The sequence below is a fragment of the Saccopteryx bilineata genome, chromosome 2 (genome assembly GCF_036850765.1).
Source record: "Saccopteryx bilineata isolate mSacBil1 chromosome 2, mSacBil1_pri_phased_curated, whole genome shotgun sequence".
Classification (NCBI taxonomy): Eukaryota; Metazoa; Chordata; class Mammalia; order Chiroptera; family Emballonuridae; genus Saccopteryx; species Saccopteryx bilineata.
In genome coordinates this window covers 162,576,782-162,594,152 of record NC_089491.1, presented here as the reverse complement: position 1 = coordinate 162,594,152, position 17,371 = coordinate 162,576,782, and the positions used below count along the sequence as shown (strand labels likewise).

Sequence of the window (17,371 nt, the reverse complement as noted above, 5' to 3'; positions counted from 1 at the left end):
GGGCAGAGGCCACAGAGCCATCCCCAGCGCCCGGGCCATCTTTGCTCCAATGGAACCTTGGCTGCGGGAGGGGAAGAGAGAGACAGAGAGGAAAGCGCGGCGGAGGGTGGAGAAGCAAATGGGCGCTTCTCCTGTGTGCCCTGGCCGGAATTGAACCTGGGTCCTCCACACGCTGGGCCGATGCTCTACCGCTGAGCCAACCGGCCAGGGCAAAAACTTTAGTTTGATGTAGTCCTATTTGTTTATTTTGTTTTATTTCCTTATAATATTTTTATTTAGGAGTTTTATGTTTCTGTGTCTTACATTTAAGTCTTTAATCCATTTTGAGTTTATTATTGTATAGTAAGAAGGTGTTGTAGTTTCAGTTTTCATGTATCAGTGCAGTTTGACTAACATCATTTATCAAATAAGCTGTTTTAACCCCATTGTATGTTCTATTTGTCAAATATTAACTGACCATATAGGTGTGGATTTATTTCTGGGCTCTCTATTCTGTTCCATTGATGTATATGTCTGTTTTTATGCCAGTACCATGCTATTTAGGTTACTTGTATGGCCTTGTAGTATAGTTTCATATCAGGTACTGTAATCCATCCAACTTTATTCTTCTTTCTCAAGATTTCTGAGGCTGTTTGGGGCCTTTTGTGGTTTCACATAAAATTTTGGATTATTCTGGTTCTGTGAAATACACCATTGATATTTTGATAGGAATTGTATTGAATCTCTAGATTGTTTTGTATAATACGGACATTTTAATGATGTTAATTCTTTCTATCCATAGGCATGGTATATGCTTTCATTTATTTATATCTTATTTAATTTCTTTCTTCATTATCTTATAATTTTCTGAGTCCAGGCCTTTTACCTCCTAGGTTAAATTTAATCCTAGGTAATTTTTTTTTCTGCATCCCAGTCTGACGCTCTATCCACTGCGCCACTGCCTAGTCAGGCTAAGGTAATTTTTTTTTTATGTAATTGTATATGGGATTTCTTAGTTTCTCTTTCTGATAGTTTATTATTGGTGTATAGAAATGCAATCTACTTCTGAATGTTTATTTTGTATCTTGCTACTTTACTTAATTTATCAGTTCTACTGGAGGTTTTTTTTTATTTTTTGGTGAAATCTTTAGGTTTCTTTATATACAGTATCATGTCATCTACTAGTAATGAGAGTTCTTCCTTTCCAATTTGGATGCCTTTTGTTTCTTTTTTTATTTTTTTTTGTCTGATTGCTATAGCTAGGACTTCCAGTAGTATGTTGAATAAAGGGTGAAAGTGACCATCCCTGTCTTGTTACTGATCTTAACGGAAAGTCTTACTTTTTCCTCGTTGGGTATGATGTGGACGGTGGGTTTCTCTATATGGTCTTTATTATGTTCAGGTATGGTCCCTTTATTCACTTTGCTGAGAGTTTTTTTATCCTAAATGGGTTCTGGATTTTGTCAAATGCTTTTTCTGTACCTATTGTTATGGTAATATGATTTTTTATCATTCATTTTTGTTTATATGATGTATCATGTTTATTGATTTGCTGATGTTGTGACAATCTTGCATCCCAGAAATAAATTCCACTTGATCATTGTGTATGACCTTTTTAATCTATTCCTGGATCCTATTTGCTAATGTTTCTTTGAGGATTTTTGCATTTCTGTTCATCAGGAATATTGGCCTATAATTTTCTTTCTTCATATTGTCTTTTTCTGGTTTTGAAATTAGGACAATGCTGGCCTTGTAAAATGAGCTTGGGAGTCTTCACTCCTCTTGAATATTTTGGAATAGTTTGAGAAGGATATGTGATAGTTCTTTGAATATTTGATACAATTCATCTATGAGGCTATCCAGTCCAGAACTTATGTTTGCTGGGAGTTTTTTTATTACTGCTTTAATTTCATTAGTTATAGTTGGTCTGTTCAGATTTTCAATTTCTTCTTGATTCAGTTTTGCAAGGTTATATGTTTATAGGTGTTTATTTCATCCAATGGTAGCAATACTTATATTAGACAGAATAGACATTAAAACACAGGATATGTAGTGTCCTTCTTTGTTTCTTCTTATTACCTTTACTTTCAGACTATGTGTCTTTTGATCTGAAATGAGTCTCTTATAAATAGCATACATAAAGGTCTGGTTTTGTTATTTATTTGGCAAACTTATGCGTATTTGATTGGAGCACTTAATCCATTTGCATTTGATGTACTTATTGATAGGTATGTATTTATTGCCATTTTGTTATTTACATTTTTCATCTTTTTTTTTCTTATTATTATTCTTAAAGAAGATCCTTTAATATTTCTTTTATATTGGCTTGGTGGTGATTAACTTCTTTAGTTTTTTCTTGTCTGGGAATCTCTTTATCCCTTCTTCAATTCTAAATGATAGCTTTTCTGGTAGAGTAATCTTGATTGTAGATTCTTGCTGTTCATCACTGAATATTTTATGTCAGTCCTTTCTTGTCTGAAGTATTTCTGTTGAGAAATCAGCTGAAAGCCTTATAGGAGCTTTCTTGTAGGTAACTTTTTCTTGCTGCTCTTAAGACTCTCTCTTTGTCTTTAACCTTTGGCATTTTAATTATTTTTTCTTGGTGTGGGCCTCTTTGGGCTTATCTTGATTAGGACTCTTCAGGCATTTTAATGTATTCTTTATTTTAGATACTGATCTACTATTTCTCGTAATTTTGATATGGTGGTCTTTTGTAGTAGGTTTCTTATGGAGCTATTGTATAATCTTCTTGGTCTAGGTGCTTCAGGAATGTCTCTTGTGTGGCATGTTTGAGCTCTGCTGTTGTGGCTGAGTCTTGATTGCTGTTGGCCCACCCACGAGGAGGGTTAACCCTCAGGCTGGCTGACTGTGGGATTGTTCCCAACCACGTGTATTAGCTAGGGTATGGGGGCTTCTTCCTGAAATGGAGTTGGCCCTTCACAGGGTCTGGTCCCTACCAGGATCACCTTTTGGGTGTACCACTGTGTGTCTAGTTAATATGTGCTCTGCTGTAGTCTGAAGTCTGCTATTGGCTTTGTTGTTTCTGAGTCCAGGAGTGACTATGGTACAGGTGAATGTCATTTGCTGCCTGTACTCAGCCTTGGGCTAGCTGTCTGGAGCTACCAAACGATTTGCAATTTGTGGCTGCCTTCACTGGGTCTGGGTGCACATGGGAAGGTCCAAGCTGTGTACAAAGGTCGGCTTCCACCAGCTCAAGCCCAGGGGCATATCAATAAAAGGCCCAAGACACCCCAACATCTGCTTTCACCTGTCTACTGCTTTGCCACCCCTTGAGGCTGTTGGATTTCCTTAAAAGTCTATAGAGTGGGCCCAGTCTGCCTGCAGCCTGCAGTCTCTTCCACAAGGTGCAAGCTTGCAAGGGCAGGGCACCTGGGGTTGGGAGGACGGGGCTAGTGGGTCTCCTTTTTGGGCGCAATGCGGTCAAGCACTCAGTTTGGGGAAAGTGGCCCCTACTACAGAGCAGAGCTCCCCAAGAGAAAGCGCACTGCTGGTCCAGGGTGGGTGCAGCCAGCACTCTTCAGCAGGGCGTGGCCACTGGAGGGTTGGGAGGCCAGGAGGCTGGAGTTAATGGTTCTCCTGTTGGGGGTGGGGGCCAGTGGCACACAGGGAGAAAAAAAGGGGGCTACACAACTGAGTGTCTTTTCCAGTTTCCAATAAGATTTCTTGAAGGAAAAACACTCTGGTCCTGTCTCTTGGTCTTGCTTTATCTTTGTGGTGGTCCCACTACACACAATCCAAATGACTCATTAAAAGGGTTTTTGGTGAACAGCAGATCTAATTAAGGGCTAGGGTTTGCTTGACTCAGTTCACTGGCTGAAGTCCTTTACAGGGTTAAAGGAGGGGTAACACACACACACTCTGCCATCACCAGTTTCCTGAAGGAAGAAAGAATCCAAGTAAAAGTGTGGTCATTTTCTGACGATTGTTTTCCAACTTTTCATCATGATGCCCTTTTAATTCATTGTGTTTCCTTCATCTATGCCAAGCCTCTTTCTCTTTCTAGTACCGCATCAAACTTAAACTAAGATAGAGAAAAGACATGTTTTTAAGTCCTTTTACTGTCTGTTGCCAGCTTATTTGGAAACTTACTTGTTGGAAAAGATTTCATTGTCTTGTTCCTTACAGATGTGAAATAAATAGACCTTCAAAACAGGATTGTTGATAATTGGGGAAAGGAAATTGCAGTCAGTCTGTTTTCAGGGTAGCACAGAATTTGAGTAGGTTTTGAAGAAGACTGGAAAGGAATGGTTGATTTGCTGATCTAAAACATGGTTACTGACTATAAGATATTTATATCTCTGGTCAGAGACTCAGACTTAGTATAATAACTAAGCAATAACTTAATGTAAGTTTATTTATATAAAATCACATATGAATGAGAACAGCCTTCTTGCCATCCAGGTTGTTCGTTGATTTACTCACTTATCTATGCTCCAACTCACCCATTCATCCCTCGACACATTCATGAAACATTTTTAATTACCCGTTTCTCAGGTTGTAGTGTAGACTCTGAGGACATTATCACAGTGTTGGATAGTTTGAAAAGAATGGAAGTAGTTGCTTTTGTATAATATTCACATAAACAAATAAAGGCTATGCAAATTTTGTAGTAGTTTGTCTGGCCTATGGTGGCACAGTAGATAAATCGTAGACCTGGAACACTGAGGTTGCCGGTTCGAAACCCTGGGCTTGCCCGGTCAAGGCACATATGGGAGTTGGTGCTTCCTATTTCTCCCCCTCTTCTCTCTCTCTCTCCTCTCTAAAAGGAATAAATAAAATCTTTAAAAAAAATTTTTATAGTGGTTTAAATGGAGGCATAGAAAGGAGCAAAGAACTCAAAGCTCAAGAGAGTTTATGAAGTTTTCTTATAGGAAGTGGTTTTTTAAGGATGATATTTTGAAGGATGAGTTTTCCACATTGACAAAGGAGAAAAAGAGGTGGCAGGACTTACCATATTTACATTGCAGTAAATACATGGAAGATGAGGAGGGTTTGGTGTCTGGAGAATAACTGTCTGAAGACAGAGCTGGGAAGACATATTAGATGAGATTTTTGTTGGCCTTGCGTGTGTTCTAGGTACCGGCCTGCTATGATCAGATGTGTGTTTTAGCAGTAGTATAGAGAGAGGATCCAAGGTTGGAAAGCAAGGTAAGAAACAATCAGGGTAGTTTCATGAAGTGGAATGGTAAAATGGATTCCCCCTGAGATCAAGTTATTGACAGAATGTGGGGACTGGGTGCCTGTGGTTTGTGGGGATGAGGGAAGAGTTAGGATGCCTGAGCAACTGGGTACAATCACATGACCTTAACCGAAATGAAATCATTTGTGGGAAAGGATGATTCATGAAGGTGCTACTCTGTATTCTATTATGAAATCCTTTGTTTTTGTGATTCTAAAGGCTCTTGGGGCTACTGATTTGAATGTTGGTGTGCTTTCAACCATGACTTAAAATGCCATTTCGTGAGTACAGATGATGTTGTGACGTTGTGAGCCCAGATACCTGCTTCCATCTTCTTCCACCGGAGAAGTTAGGACTGTTTTCCCATTCGTCTTTCTCCTCTCTGTCCCATTCTTTATAGCATAATAAGTTACAAAATAAGTCATGGGGATATAATGTACAACTCATTGTATATCAAATAATATCATAATAACTTTGTATGGTTAAGATAGATACTAGATTTATCTTGGTGATCACATTATAAGGTATACAAATGTAGAGTCACTCACTGTGTTATACAGGGGTCCTCAGGTTACAACAGTCTTGACATAGACGTTTCAAGTTTACCATACTCACTCCCATAAAAACTTTAAAAAATTGAGATGTGATTGTTTCTGCTTATGCTGTTAATGCCATACTTTTGGACTACTTGGGCAAACTAGTTTGGTTGCCCGTGGCAGAAGAATATGCAGTACAGGGTACAGTATATTCATGTCCTTTTCCTTTTTCTGTGGCTTAGTTGTGTTTTTATGTTCTAGATTATGATTTTACAACTGGGGTAGGATAGCTAAGTGACTTAGGCTAGGGTGTGTTTCGAGTTAACCAAAATTTGAGTTATGTCACTGTTGTAGGAACAGAACTATGTCGTAACCCGAGGTCCCCCTGTACACATGAAACTAATATAATATTGTATGTGAACTATACTTTAAAAAATCAGTACATTTGATTTAATTTAAAAGAAAAAAGAATGTGCCAAGGATACAGGGCTGCAAAGTAATAAGGACAGAAATTTGTTTTAAAACTTTAATTTATTGAGTTTAGAGGGAGAAGAAGGGAGAGGGGGACAGATAGACAGAAAGATTAATATGTTCCTGTATGTGCCCTGACTGGGGATCGAATTAATAACCTGTTAGTATCAGGATGATACTCTAACCAATGAAGATATCTGGCCAGGGCAGACAGATTTTTTTTTTTTTTGTATTTTTCCGAAGTTAGAAGTGAGGAGGCAGTCAGACTCTTGCATGCACCCAACTGGGATCCACCTGGCACACCCTCCAGAGGGCGATGCTCTGCCTGTCTCGGGTATTGCTCTGTTGTGGCCAGAGCCATTCTAGAGCCTGAGGTGGAGGCCATAGAGCCATCCTCAGCGCCCAGACCAGCTTTGCTCCAGTGGAGCCTTGGTTGTGGGAGTGGAAGAGAGAGATAGAGAGAAAAGAGAAGGAGATGGGTGGAGAAGCAGATGGGCGCTTCTCCTGTGTGCCCTGGCCAGGAATCAAACCCAGGACTTCCACACACTGGGCCAATGCTCTACCACTGAGCCTACCGGCCAGGGCCCAGACAGTTTTTTAAGTGAGATGAACTGGGTTATAAAATGGGCCCTCCCCCTTTCTGGCTCTATTAACCTGAGCGAGTGATTTTATTTATTTTAGCCTCAATGTCTTAAACTGTAAAATGTGGGAAATAATACACCCTTAGGGTGGTAGCAGAGGTTAAATAAGGTAACATGTCCATGGTATAGTCTGGCAAGTCATAGGCACTCAACAATCATAGTTTACTTCAGTGTCCTTGCTGCCGTCCTCTATAACATTGTCAAGATGCTTTCCCTTCTCCCTCCAGCTCAGTGGCTGTACCTGCCATCCCTACAGTATCCAGGAGTCTGGCCACCTGGGAAACATTGGAGGCTTGCTTATTATATTAATAGCATCTTGAAAGTAACTTTGGCTTGCTCAAAGCAAAGTCATTTTCCTTTAGTTTATTTTTTTAAATCTATACAAAACATCTTAATTTCTTTGCCTATATTTTCTTCTGAACTGCCTTGCTGTGTTAACTTCCTCAAGCTACTATAACAAATTACCGCTGACTGGGTGGCAGAACATTTTAGTCTCTTTGTTGTAGAGGGGTGGGCAAGGCCAAGCTCCCTTTAAGGCCCTAGGGGAGAATCTTGGCTTGTAAATGCATTATTCTAATCTCTGCCTCTGTTCTTCACACAGCTTTCTTCCTTTTTTCTTTGTCTTTGTGTGCGGATTTCCCTCTTCTAGGGACAGCAGCCACTGGAGCAGAGCCCTCCTAATCTAGTATGACCTCATCGTAACTCAATACATCTGCAAACATGGTATTCCCAAACAAGATCACTGGGGAGTCGGGCTTCAATGTATCTTCTAGGAGCTCATGTTTCAACCCATGACACCTGCGAGTGGACCCATTTACTTACCTTAGATCAGTTTTTTGTGTGTGCCTGCGTTTCTTTATTTTTGCTGCTAGTTAGTAATGTAATCTCCCTGTGGTTTAAAAAAAATGTTTTGAAGTTTCTAAAGGAATCTTATATAGGAAGAAAAGATGTAGGGAGCCCTGCCTGGGGGAAGTACATTCAGACTATATGGAGTGAGAAGCAAGAGTTAAAAGGGCAGCCACTCCACTGCAGTCTGTTTACAAAGGTTTATAGCTTGGGTGTGAATTGGCCATTCAAGCTTACAGAGCCCTGGATTGATCTGAGGCTCAGGCTGCTGACCTGTGGGCAGAAAGTGACTAAGCAGAGCCCTGGCCACTTAAGCCCCTGAGTAGAGTCTTTTCAAGGAAGAAAAAATCTCAGAGAGCATGGATGTGTTCAACAGCTTGTTCCTGCAGTGTCTCTGTGGACCACCGCTGCCTGTAGCCCAGTCCGGGGTAGGTAGTGCCTTGTTGGAGAGTGTTCTTTGCTCTTGGTGTTGGGTTTGTGGTTCCAGGCGTAGTCACACTCACTACATTCCCCAGAATGAACGCAGGTTGTATTTTGAAAGTAGGTAAATTTTGCTAAAAAGGATTTAGTCTCAGATTATGCCTCAAAGCCCAGACTTGTTCTGTGAGGAATGTTAAGTCACTTCTGGCCACGGATCACTGAATGGGGGCCTAAAGCGGAGGGACTCGACGTTGTCTCTCCTTTCCTGCCTCCCTTGGTGTGTCTGCTAGGAGTAAGATGAGTATTTTCCAGTTTTGTATGTTATCCTGTTAACTAATGTTTACAGTTCCTAGAATATGTGGTGCCACTTGAGGAAGGTGCTTCTCCTTGTATGTCTTCAGTAGAATAAAATAGGTCCTTAGGGGGCTCGCGGACACCGAGGCCTGCTGTGTTAAAGGAAGCAAGCCCTCCCCTGCCCTCTAATCCCCTGCTCTCGTGGCCTCCGTCACTTCCTCAAGTATGTTTTGGTCTCAGAAGGATTTATTACCTGAACAGCTTAGACAGCTTCTTGTTTTCTTAAACCCCTTTTCATATTTTCTTTTTTGAATCAGTGAGGAAAAGCAGGCTGCATATTGCATAATTGCAAACAAAACCACATGTAGATTTGTGACCACACTATTTTCACCTGTAATTTTGTTGTACGTTGTTTTTCTAGCTTGTTTCTGAAGCTTTTTATCAGAGGGTGATACTACAAATGGGTTTAGCCTCATTGTGTGCTTAAGGTGTCTGTGCCATTTGATGTGGTAATTTAAACAATACTTAATAGCCTGTGTCTGTTTAGTGCAAAGTAGTATTAACATTTCTGTGATTTCTCTTATACCGTATTGCCCCATGTATAAGACACTCCCATGTATAAGACACACCTTAATTTTGGGGCCTGAAATTTGAAAAAAAAAAATGTATTACATTAAGTTTTTGAACTCAAATTTTATTCATCATTAGATTCATACAACTCCTCATTACTGTCAAAAAGTGGGAAATGCAAGTAAAAAGTCTACAACTGCTGTATAGGACGCACCCATTTTTAGACCCCAAACTTTTTGAAAAAAAGGTGCATCTTATACATGGGGAAATACGGTACTTTCCCCCTCTTAGATTTGTGGAAGGGGTGTGAGGGATTTGACAAAAGACAAATTTGAAAAGAAAGAACAAATTTATATTCATGTAGGTAAGTGGGAGTTCACAGAAAAAGTGTGACTGCAGGAAGTGGTTAGAATAGGGGACTTATATACCCTCTTAATAAGGGAAAGGGGTGCTGATGGAGAAATAAGGGGCTTTTAGGAAAGAGCAGTGGGCCTGGGGAAAGGGGAGAGGAGACAGGGTGGTTTTGTGAGCATGTCTGTTTCGGTAAGGGCTTCTCTGCTGGAATGGGAAGACTCCATCTTCCCTGGTCGGAAGGAAGAAATTCTATCCCAAATAAGCAAATTTATGGTAAATGAGTTGTTCTGGGGGATCCTGCTTCCAGGCAGATAAGGGAGTATTGAAAAAAGAAACCTAGTCATTAAATATCTTCAGCTGAAAACAGCATTTGGGGTTCTGGCCAGTTGGCTCAGTGGTAGAGCATCAGCCTGGTGTGTGGAAGTCCTGGGTTCAATTCCCCATCAGGGCACACAGAAGTGACCATCTGCTTCCCCCCCCTATTTCCTCTCCCACAGTCATGGCTTGAATGGTTTGAGCAAGTTGGCTCTGGGCACTGAGGATGGCTCCATGGCCTCACCTCAGTGCTAAAATAGCTCAGTTGATGAGCAGCAGGGGCTGGGGGCTTCCAGGTGGATCTCGATTGGGGGTGCATGTAGGAGTCTGTCTCTGCCTCCCCGCCTCCCCATGTCTCAATTAAAAAAAAAAAACAAAAAAAAACAGCACTTAGGCCTCAGCATTGTGTTCTGGACCCCTTCAGTGGTGATATGAAATACAGTGCTCTGGGCACTAAGAGTCAATAGATAGCAAGGTCATTGGTAATTGCTAGAACCCATCTTTCTTTGAGCAGAGCTGACCTGATAAGGGGAAATTTTGTGGTATTGTTACATGAGGAATGTAGGGCCAGTAGCCACGGCCCTCGCAGCCATGCACATGTGTGTTCAGGTTCCCTCTGGATTCGGGCAGACAGTAAGGAAACAGTGGAGACAAAAAATGGTGGGCCTTTCCTTTATTCAAGTCTCGCACTGCCCAACGAGCAAACACACAGGAAAAACACTTCCCTCTTCATTCATTCAGAGCTCCCAAATCCCTGATACATTATCCGGTTCCACAACCAGGAAAATCTTCTCCAGTTCCTCCTAGAATCAAAGGCCCCCACCAGTGTCAGCAGAGATCGCAAAAGCCCCTCAGCTCTGGTTCCCCATCTGCACACCTTTCTCTGCCAACATGGCTTCTTCCTCAGCACCCTGCATTCTCTCCTCTCTCTGCCAACATGGCTTCTTCCTCAGCACCCTGCATTCTCTCCTCTCTCTGCCAACATGGCTTCTTCCTCAGCACCCTGCATTCTCTCCTCTCTCTGCCAACATGGCTTCTTCCTCAGCACCCTGCATTCTCTCCTCTCTCTGCCAACATGGCTTCTTCCTCAGCACCCTGCATTCTCTCCTCTCTCTGCCAACATGGCTTCTTCCTCAGCACCCTGCATTCTCTCCTCTCTCTGCCAACATGGCTTCTTCCTCAGCACCCTGCATTCTCTCCTCTCTCTGCAAACATGGCTTCTTTCTGCCTCTTCTCCTTCTTCTCTCCTGCTCTTTTCAAAACCTTCTGGTGGGAAAACCTCTCCTCCAGCAAACATTAGCAAAACAAGGGCCCCTCCCAAGCAGAAATGCAATCCGCAATTTGCAATCAACTGCCCTGCTCTGAGGGCAAGCGCACACACGGCTGCCCAGCACCATTTTTAACAATAAAAGTGAGCAAACTCAAAAAATACAAATTTTACAAACTCATTTGCCCAACAGGGAGCAAGAAGACCTCAGTTCCTATCTTGCTTGGGAGAAAGAACTCAATCAAGAGACAAAATGCAGCAAGTAAAGGGAGAGTAATTGGCCATGCAGGAAGAAAGAGAAAAGGGGACCTTGGAGACAAGTTCGGGAGCTAGGTTGGGATGAGCTGCTGCTGCCCACTGCTCCCCCGGTTGCAAGTTCCCTAGGTTCCCTTAGAGCTTAGAAGAAAGAAGGGGCAAGGAAAACATGCCTGGAGGAAGAAGTGGAGAAGGAGGAGGGGGAAGGGATAGGCACTTCCAAAGGGCTTTTAAGGGTGGGGATTGTGGGGAGATCCAGGGGAGTATTTCAATAGAATATTCAGTAGTTCTCCAGGTATGTCTTATGGTTCTTGTTCTCCACTGATTGGTCAGTGCCAGAGCAGGGGGCCATTAGTCCTGAGGTCATTAGTCCTGAGGTCATAGTCATTAGTCCTGAGGTCAGCTGTGACACCACTTATCTGGCTTTTCTGCTTTTCTGGGCCTGGAGCTGAAACACCATGGAGGCCTGGATGTTATCTCTGGAGGTTAATGCTTAAATGCTCTTCTCTGGCTTCCTTGTGTTCCTCCTCTAAGGGGGTCTAAAACCACATGACTAGTGGGAAGGGAAAGGTCTGAATTCCATGACCAGCAATATCAAATTAAGGAGTCTAAACCTCATGAGCAACTAAGGAGGAAAGGTCGCCCTGGGAGTGGGGGAGGTCCTTGTTTTCCCAGTTTGCCTATTGCTAGGCACCTGTGGCTTTCTGCCCTGGTGACCTTCTGTGCCTGGCCTGTAGTCCAGTGGTCCCCAACCTTTTTTGGGCCACAGACCGATTTAATGTCAGAAAATATTTTCAAGGACCGGCCTTTAGGGTGGGACGGATAAATGTATCACGTGACCGAGACAAGCGTCAAGAGTGAGTCTTAGACGGATGTAACAGAGGTAATCTGGTCACTTTTTAAAAATAAAACATCGTTCAGACTTAAATATAAATAAAACGGAAATAATGGAAGTTATTTATTCTTTCTCTGCGGACCAGTAGCGGTCCGCGGCCCGGGGGTTGGGGACCACTGCTGTAGTCTTCACTCTGCTCATGTCTGTCGACTGCCTACCACAGTATAGTGGAAACAGAAATTACGAGGCCCACATGCCAGTGTCTCTGTTGCTGCTAATCAGCTGTGTGGCCCTGAGCAAGCCAGTCTGCTTCTCTGGGTTGCGGTTTCCCAAATTTGAAACAGCGATGGGCTCAGCGTCGAGTATCTGTGAGTCCTTCCCTGCTTCCTTCACTCTAAATCAGGTTTTTCATGATACCTGATCCTAGCAAACGCTGGGACAGCCCAGGCTGGAAACGATGGCACCTGCGTCTCAGGTTTTAGTTGCCGCTGACTGGAGAGAGGTAGGGCCTCTCGGGCCAGCAGTGCTCCTGGACGGGGCTGACCCGGCAGCTAGGGGTGCCCTGTCAACTCTGCTAGCAGGGCCTGCTCTGCCTGCCCTGCAGTCACATGACTTGTCTGGTTAATTGTGTTCTCTTCTAGTGCCTGGTTCTGTTTTTATCTTATTTTTAAATAATGTATAGGGATGAAAGAACTGAAAGCAGCAGCCAGACTCCCAGACCCGTGATGGTGCCTAACCCCTCTCCCTGCCCCTTCCCGGAGAGCTCTGAGACTGGACTTTGAGGGGTCTGCTGGGATAAAGGATATCTCCCGGCAGAGCTGAATCAGGGGAAGTAATTCTATAGCAGCATTTTTCTAAGGGCAATAATTAACTATGGCGAATACAGGCTATCTCAGTGTTATAGTATTTCATCCTCACTAGGCCTTGTTTCCCCACACCCCCACCCCACATTGGGAAACAGTTACAGAACTAAATCCACAGAGGTTAAGTAACATGTCCGAGGTGACAAAACTAGCTAGGGACCCAATCTGACTTACGCAGGAGTCCACTCATTTTCAAACCTCATGGCCTTTTGTCTAGTACTTGGCATTGCCTCTGAAAGAGTTCCCTTGATAAATTGGAACGTATTGCTTAATCTAGGATCATAGCCTCTCCAGTCGTGAGTTGTCTAGTCTGATATCTAAGATCCTGGAAGGTCAGCTGTGACATGTCCAAGCTCACATAGCATAGTAGTAGTCGGTTCTTTGAACCTGAGGTCAGTGCTCTCCCCTATGCCCCATCAGTGAGTGTCAGCCCCTGGCAACTCGGACTCCATCTTCTGAAAGTACATTCTATTTTTAAACATTATTTTAGGACAGTACCTGAGGAGAGCAGGGATGGGTTGTATTATGTATCCATCCTTCTACCTAGCAGACCTGCCTTTCCTTTCCCCCAGGATACTGTTAATGTATATTTTGGGTGACACCCTTACCATACTTAAAAGTTTTTTTTTATTAACTCCTAATGGTGCTGACTGTTTAAATATTAAATGAATAAGTTTTGGCCCTGGCCAGTGGCTCAGTGGCTAGAGCAACAGCCTGGTGTATGGGTGTCCTGGGTTTGATTTCTGGTCAGGGTACACAGGAGAAGCGACCATCTGTTTTTCACCCCCTTCCCTTTCCCCCTTCTCTCCCTCTTCTCCTTCTGTGGCTAGTAGCTCAATTGGTTCTAGTGTGGCCCCGGGCACTGAGAATAGCTTGATTGGTCCCAGAGCCTCAGCCTCAGGCACTAAAAGTAGCTCGGTATTGGAACATCAGCCCCAGATGGGGTTGCTGGATGGATACCGGTTGGGGCGCATGGGGGAGTCTGTCTAACTATCTTCCCCTCCCACCTTAAAAAAAAAAAAGGTAAGCCTAGAAATCCTTGCAACAAAGCTGAAGGAGAGTAAAAAGGAATGTATAGCTTGTTCTTTTTTAATACCTTCCTCTATATTAGTGCTCATGCAACTTGTTCAAATTTGAAAAGGTTGTTACTGAGGAATCCTGGAGGCGGGGCTCATCCCTGGAGGAAGAAAGGACAGAGACTCAGAGGACTTACAGGAGGCGATGGGGCTCTGGAAAAAGGTCAAGGCCTCGACCACTCTCAGACTATGGCCAGTTGGCCAGCCGAAGTTTGTCTATCCCCGAAGACTCGATTGCTGTAGACCCCCAGAAGGAGGACATTGTGGACCATGACCACCAACTGAACATGGTCTCCAGGGTCCCTGCAGACCAGGACACCACCATGGGCTGCCCCAAAGGAGGCCCGAGAAGGCGCCCTATCTCTGTGATAGGTGGGGTCAGCTTCTATGAGAAAAGCCAGACGGAAGCAATAGAGGATCTTCTGACCCAAGTAAGAACTCGTGTGCTTCTACCAAAGCCAGCAGAGCCCTCAGCTTCCTGGCCTTTGTTCTCCCCTGCAAACTAAACAGGATGCTGCTTTTTCTTTCTTCTTGTCTGACTCAAGGATGACGTCACCTGCTCACAACCTTGCTTCCTGACTTTGCTTGCTGTGTATATTAAACCTAATCATCTGACATGTGGATGTGTTTTACTAATCTTCTGTCTTTGCTCAAATAATATGGGGAAAGTTGCTTGTTTTAAATCATCTGAGATTTGAACAAGGGGAGGGTCGCCATGTTGTGTTTAGTGAGCCTCCTGAAAGAAGACATTCTTGGGGAAAAAAGCATCACCCATTATTACCATGTAAAGATAAGAAGAAAGTAAAGATGTCGATTTTTTAGGAGATATGGAAATAATTTTTTCCACCATTTTCTTGCTTTTGAATCCCAGCTTTGCAACTACTTTGACAATAGATTAAAATCTTAATATCAGTCCCTTAGTATAATGTAATAGTAATTCAGCAAATGTTTTTCAGTTATCCAAATAGCTCTTTGAGGATACAAAACTTTTAAGGACCCATTCAGTAGGAGTTTTTGTTATTTGGTGAGACTAATACCCCAGCCTGTATCCAGGGTTCACAGATCAGTACGTGAGCAAATGCCCAATTTCATATTTTAAACTTGATGGCTGATCATAATCACCCATAAAACTCTCTTAAAAGGGAAAGTCTATATCAGTATAGGATTTTATGTTTCTCTTCTCCCTGGAAAGCCCAGCATAGTACCTTGTTTATATAGCAAGCACTCAGAGCCCTCTTGCTGAATTGAATTAAATTGAATTGAATTCTTAAGGTGAAAACAAAATAAGTTGAAGAATACCACATGTTTTGTGTTAAGATGCTCTATGTGCTAGGAAATAATTCCGAATTAAAAACACACTGTAATCTCTTAACACAAAACACAGTATAGGAAAGACCTAAAACACAAATTATTTCACTTTAGGGCATCAGAAAGGAGTATACTCAGCATTCTGCACTCGAAGTTCATTTAAGAAACTAGGCAGAGAACCTCAGGACAGCTTGAACGAGCATGGCTTTTGATGCAGTTACATGCACTGCATAGAGAGGATTCTACAGATTAGGACAAATTTGTAGAAAACCAGCTCTTTTAAGCAAAGATCAGTTGTCATGCTTAGTGTAGGTAAACAACTGTATCCTGCAAATGCTTAGTGGGTGCTTGTATATGGATGAGTAGAAGGGGCCAGAAAGAAGTGTCTGTGCCATGGTTGGTCACCCTAGCCTTGGTCCATGCTCCGTGGTCCGTGGTCCGTGGTTGTTGGCACTGACTTCGCTTCCTCCGGAGGCTGCTGCTGGGAACATGTCTTGTGAACCTTGTGACCCTGCCTCTGTGTGAGAAAGCCACTGCTTTCCAAATTTGCTTTTTCTCTTCTTAGCTAACCCTTGGCTTTTCCTGGGTGTTGCCCATGTGTGTGTTGCTGACAGATAAGATGAACCCTGGTGCTGTGAGGTAAGAGCCCATAGGTTGGTACTGATTTTTTTTTTTTAAATCAGAATAAGTCTTTGCATTTGAGCCTCAGTGCAGCCTAAAGCTTTTGGCATATGCTTTGGGGAAACCATGCCACATCTGTGAGCAGCCCTGAGGTAGGAACGCTGAGTCCTTTGCAGCAGTGTATGTGATGAGCATGCCGGAGCTGCCACTTCCTGGCACCTTCTCACTGCCTCTGCTTTCCTCCCATAGCCAGCAGCCAGGCCACCCGTGCCTGCTCACCAGGTGCCGCCCTACAAGGCGGTTTCGGCCCGGTTCCGGCCGTTCACATTTTCCCAGAGCACCCCCATTGGGCTGGACCGCGTGGGACGTCGGCGGCAGATGCGAGCGTCCAACAGTAAGTCCTCCGGGCCCTGCTCGGGGCTTCCCTTTCAGAAACGGGTGGTTTCTGAAAACCGTGGTGCCCAGTGTACTGGGCCAGGGCATTGTTGGCCGGCCAGTGAGGAGGGGTCATCTCATGAGCTGGGTCTGTTGTCAGCTGTCTGTCTAGGTGGGTGCCCTTTGGGTGGTCTGCATCATGCAGTGACCCCAAGTATGAGACATTTGCTCCCCTTGTGGTGTCTGTATACTTGAGTGTTCCTGCAGATAAAGATCCAACCAGAAATGCAGTCCCAGGGATTTTTCAGGCTCTTTCTGGGTATGTAAGATTTAGCGGTATTGTTCTGAACACCAGAGAAAAGTTACATAATAGAGTAGTAAATGTGCTCTTGTAGCACATACCCACTTGTTGATGTGAAGTAATAAATACCACGTTTCGGGAATGATGGTTAGACTTCTAAAAAAGATGCTCTTCCTTTTTACTAACATTTATGTCAGTGCCAGTCCGGGTGGGTGGTGGCATGGTCCCGGCGTGCACTGGATGGGAATAAAAGCTAATGTTCACGAAGCACTTGCTGTGTGGCAGACGCCATCCTGTGTGCTCAGATGCGCTCCCTCATTTGATTTCTTATGTTTATGCCGCAGTAGATCCTATCCTCATTGTACAGATTAAAAAGCCCGGGTATCAATAGGGAAACTGCCCTAAGTCACTCACCCAGAAAGTGGCAGAAATGGGATTTGAGCCACCAGTCAAATAGAATTTTTAAACACCAAGGCCTGTGTTTTAACTGCTGAACTGTGCTGAGTGAAGAACTGCAGACCATTAATGATGATAGCTTCAGTGACGGCGTTGACTGTCTTATCTGTAAAAATGAGTATTGTGTGGTGAGCACGACAGTGATGACCTGGCCAGTAGGAGGCCTCGGCCCGGGTTCTGGCTCCAGCACTGCGGGCAGCCCACCGTGGGCTGTGAAAAGTAGTGACTAAAGCAGCAAGAAGGGGGAAATTTAAAACATGTTTTTCATGAGACTTGAAAGAGGCGAAGGGTGTTACTTAGAGAACTCTTCAATTTCAGGGAGAGGAGGAGAGGGGACCAGGAGGAGTCAGAGAAGGGAAAGAGAACAAGGAGGTGGACAAGGGAGGCA

At 43.5% G+C, this 17,371-nt stretch overlaps 1 protein-coding gene across 5 annotated transcripts in view; it reads left to right on the top strand.

Moving 5' to 3' along the window:
- The window catches only part of SPATA13 (spermatogenesis associated 13), a 433,930-nt gene that overhangs the window by 358,023 nt on the left and 58,536 nt on the right, over window positions 1-17,371 (top strand). For 4 of the 5 annotated variants that reach the window (XM_066258297.1, XM_066258301.1, XM_066258298.1 and 1 more), the window contains 2 exons: window positions 13,988-14,353; window positions 16,101-16,245. In XM_066258297.1, coding sequence (XP_066114394.1) covers window positions 13,988-14,353; window positions 16,101-16,245 — 511 coding nt within the window. Of the gene's footprint in view, window positions 1-7,936; window positions 8,102-13,987; window positions 14,354-16,100; window positions 16,246-17,371 lie in introns of those variants that run through there. The other variant, XM_066258300.1, reaches the window with a different exon arrangement.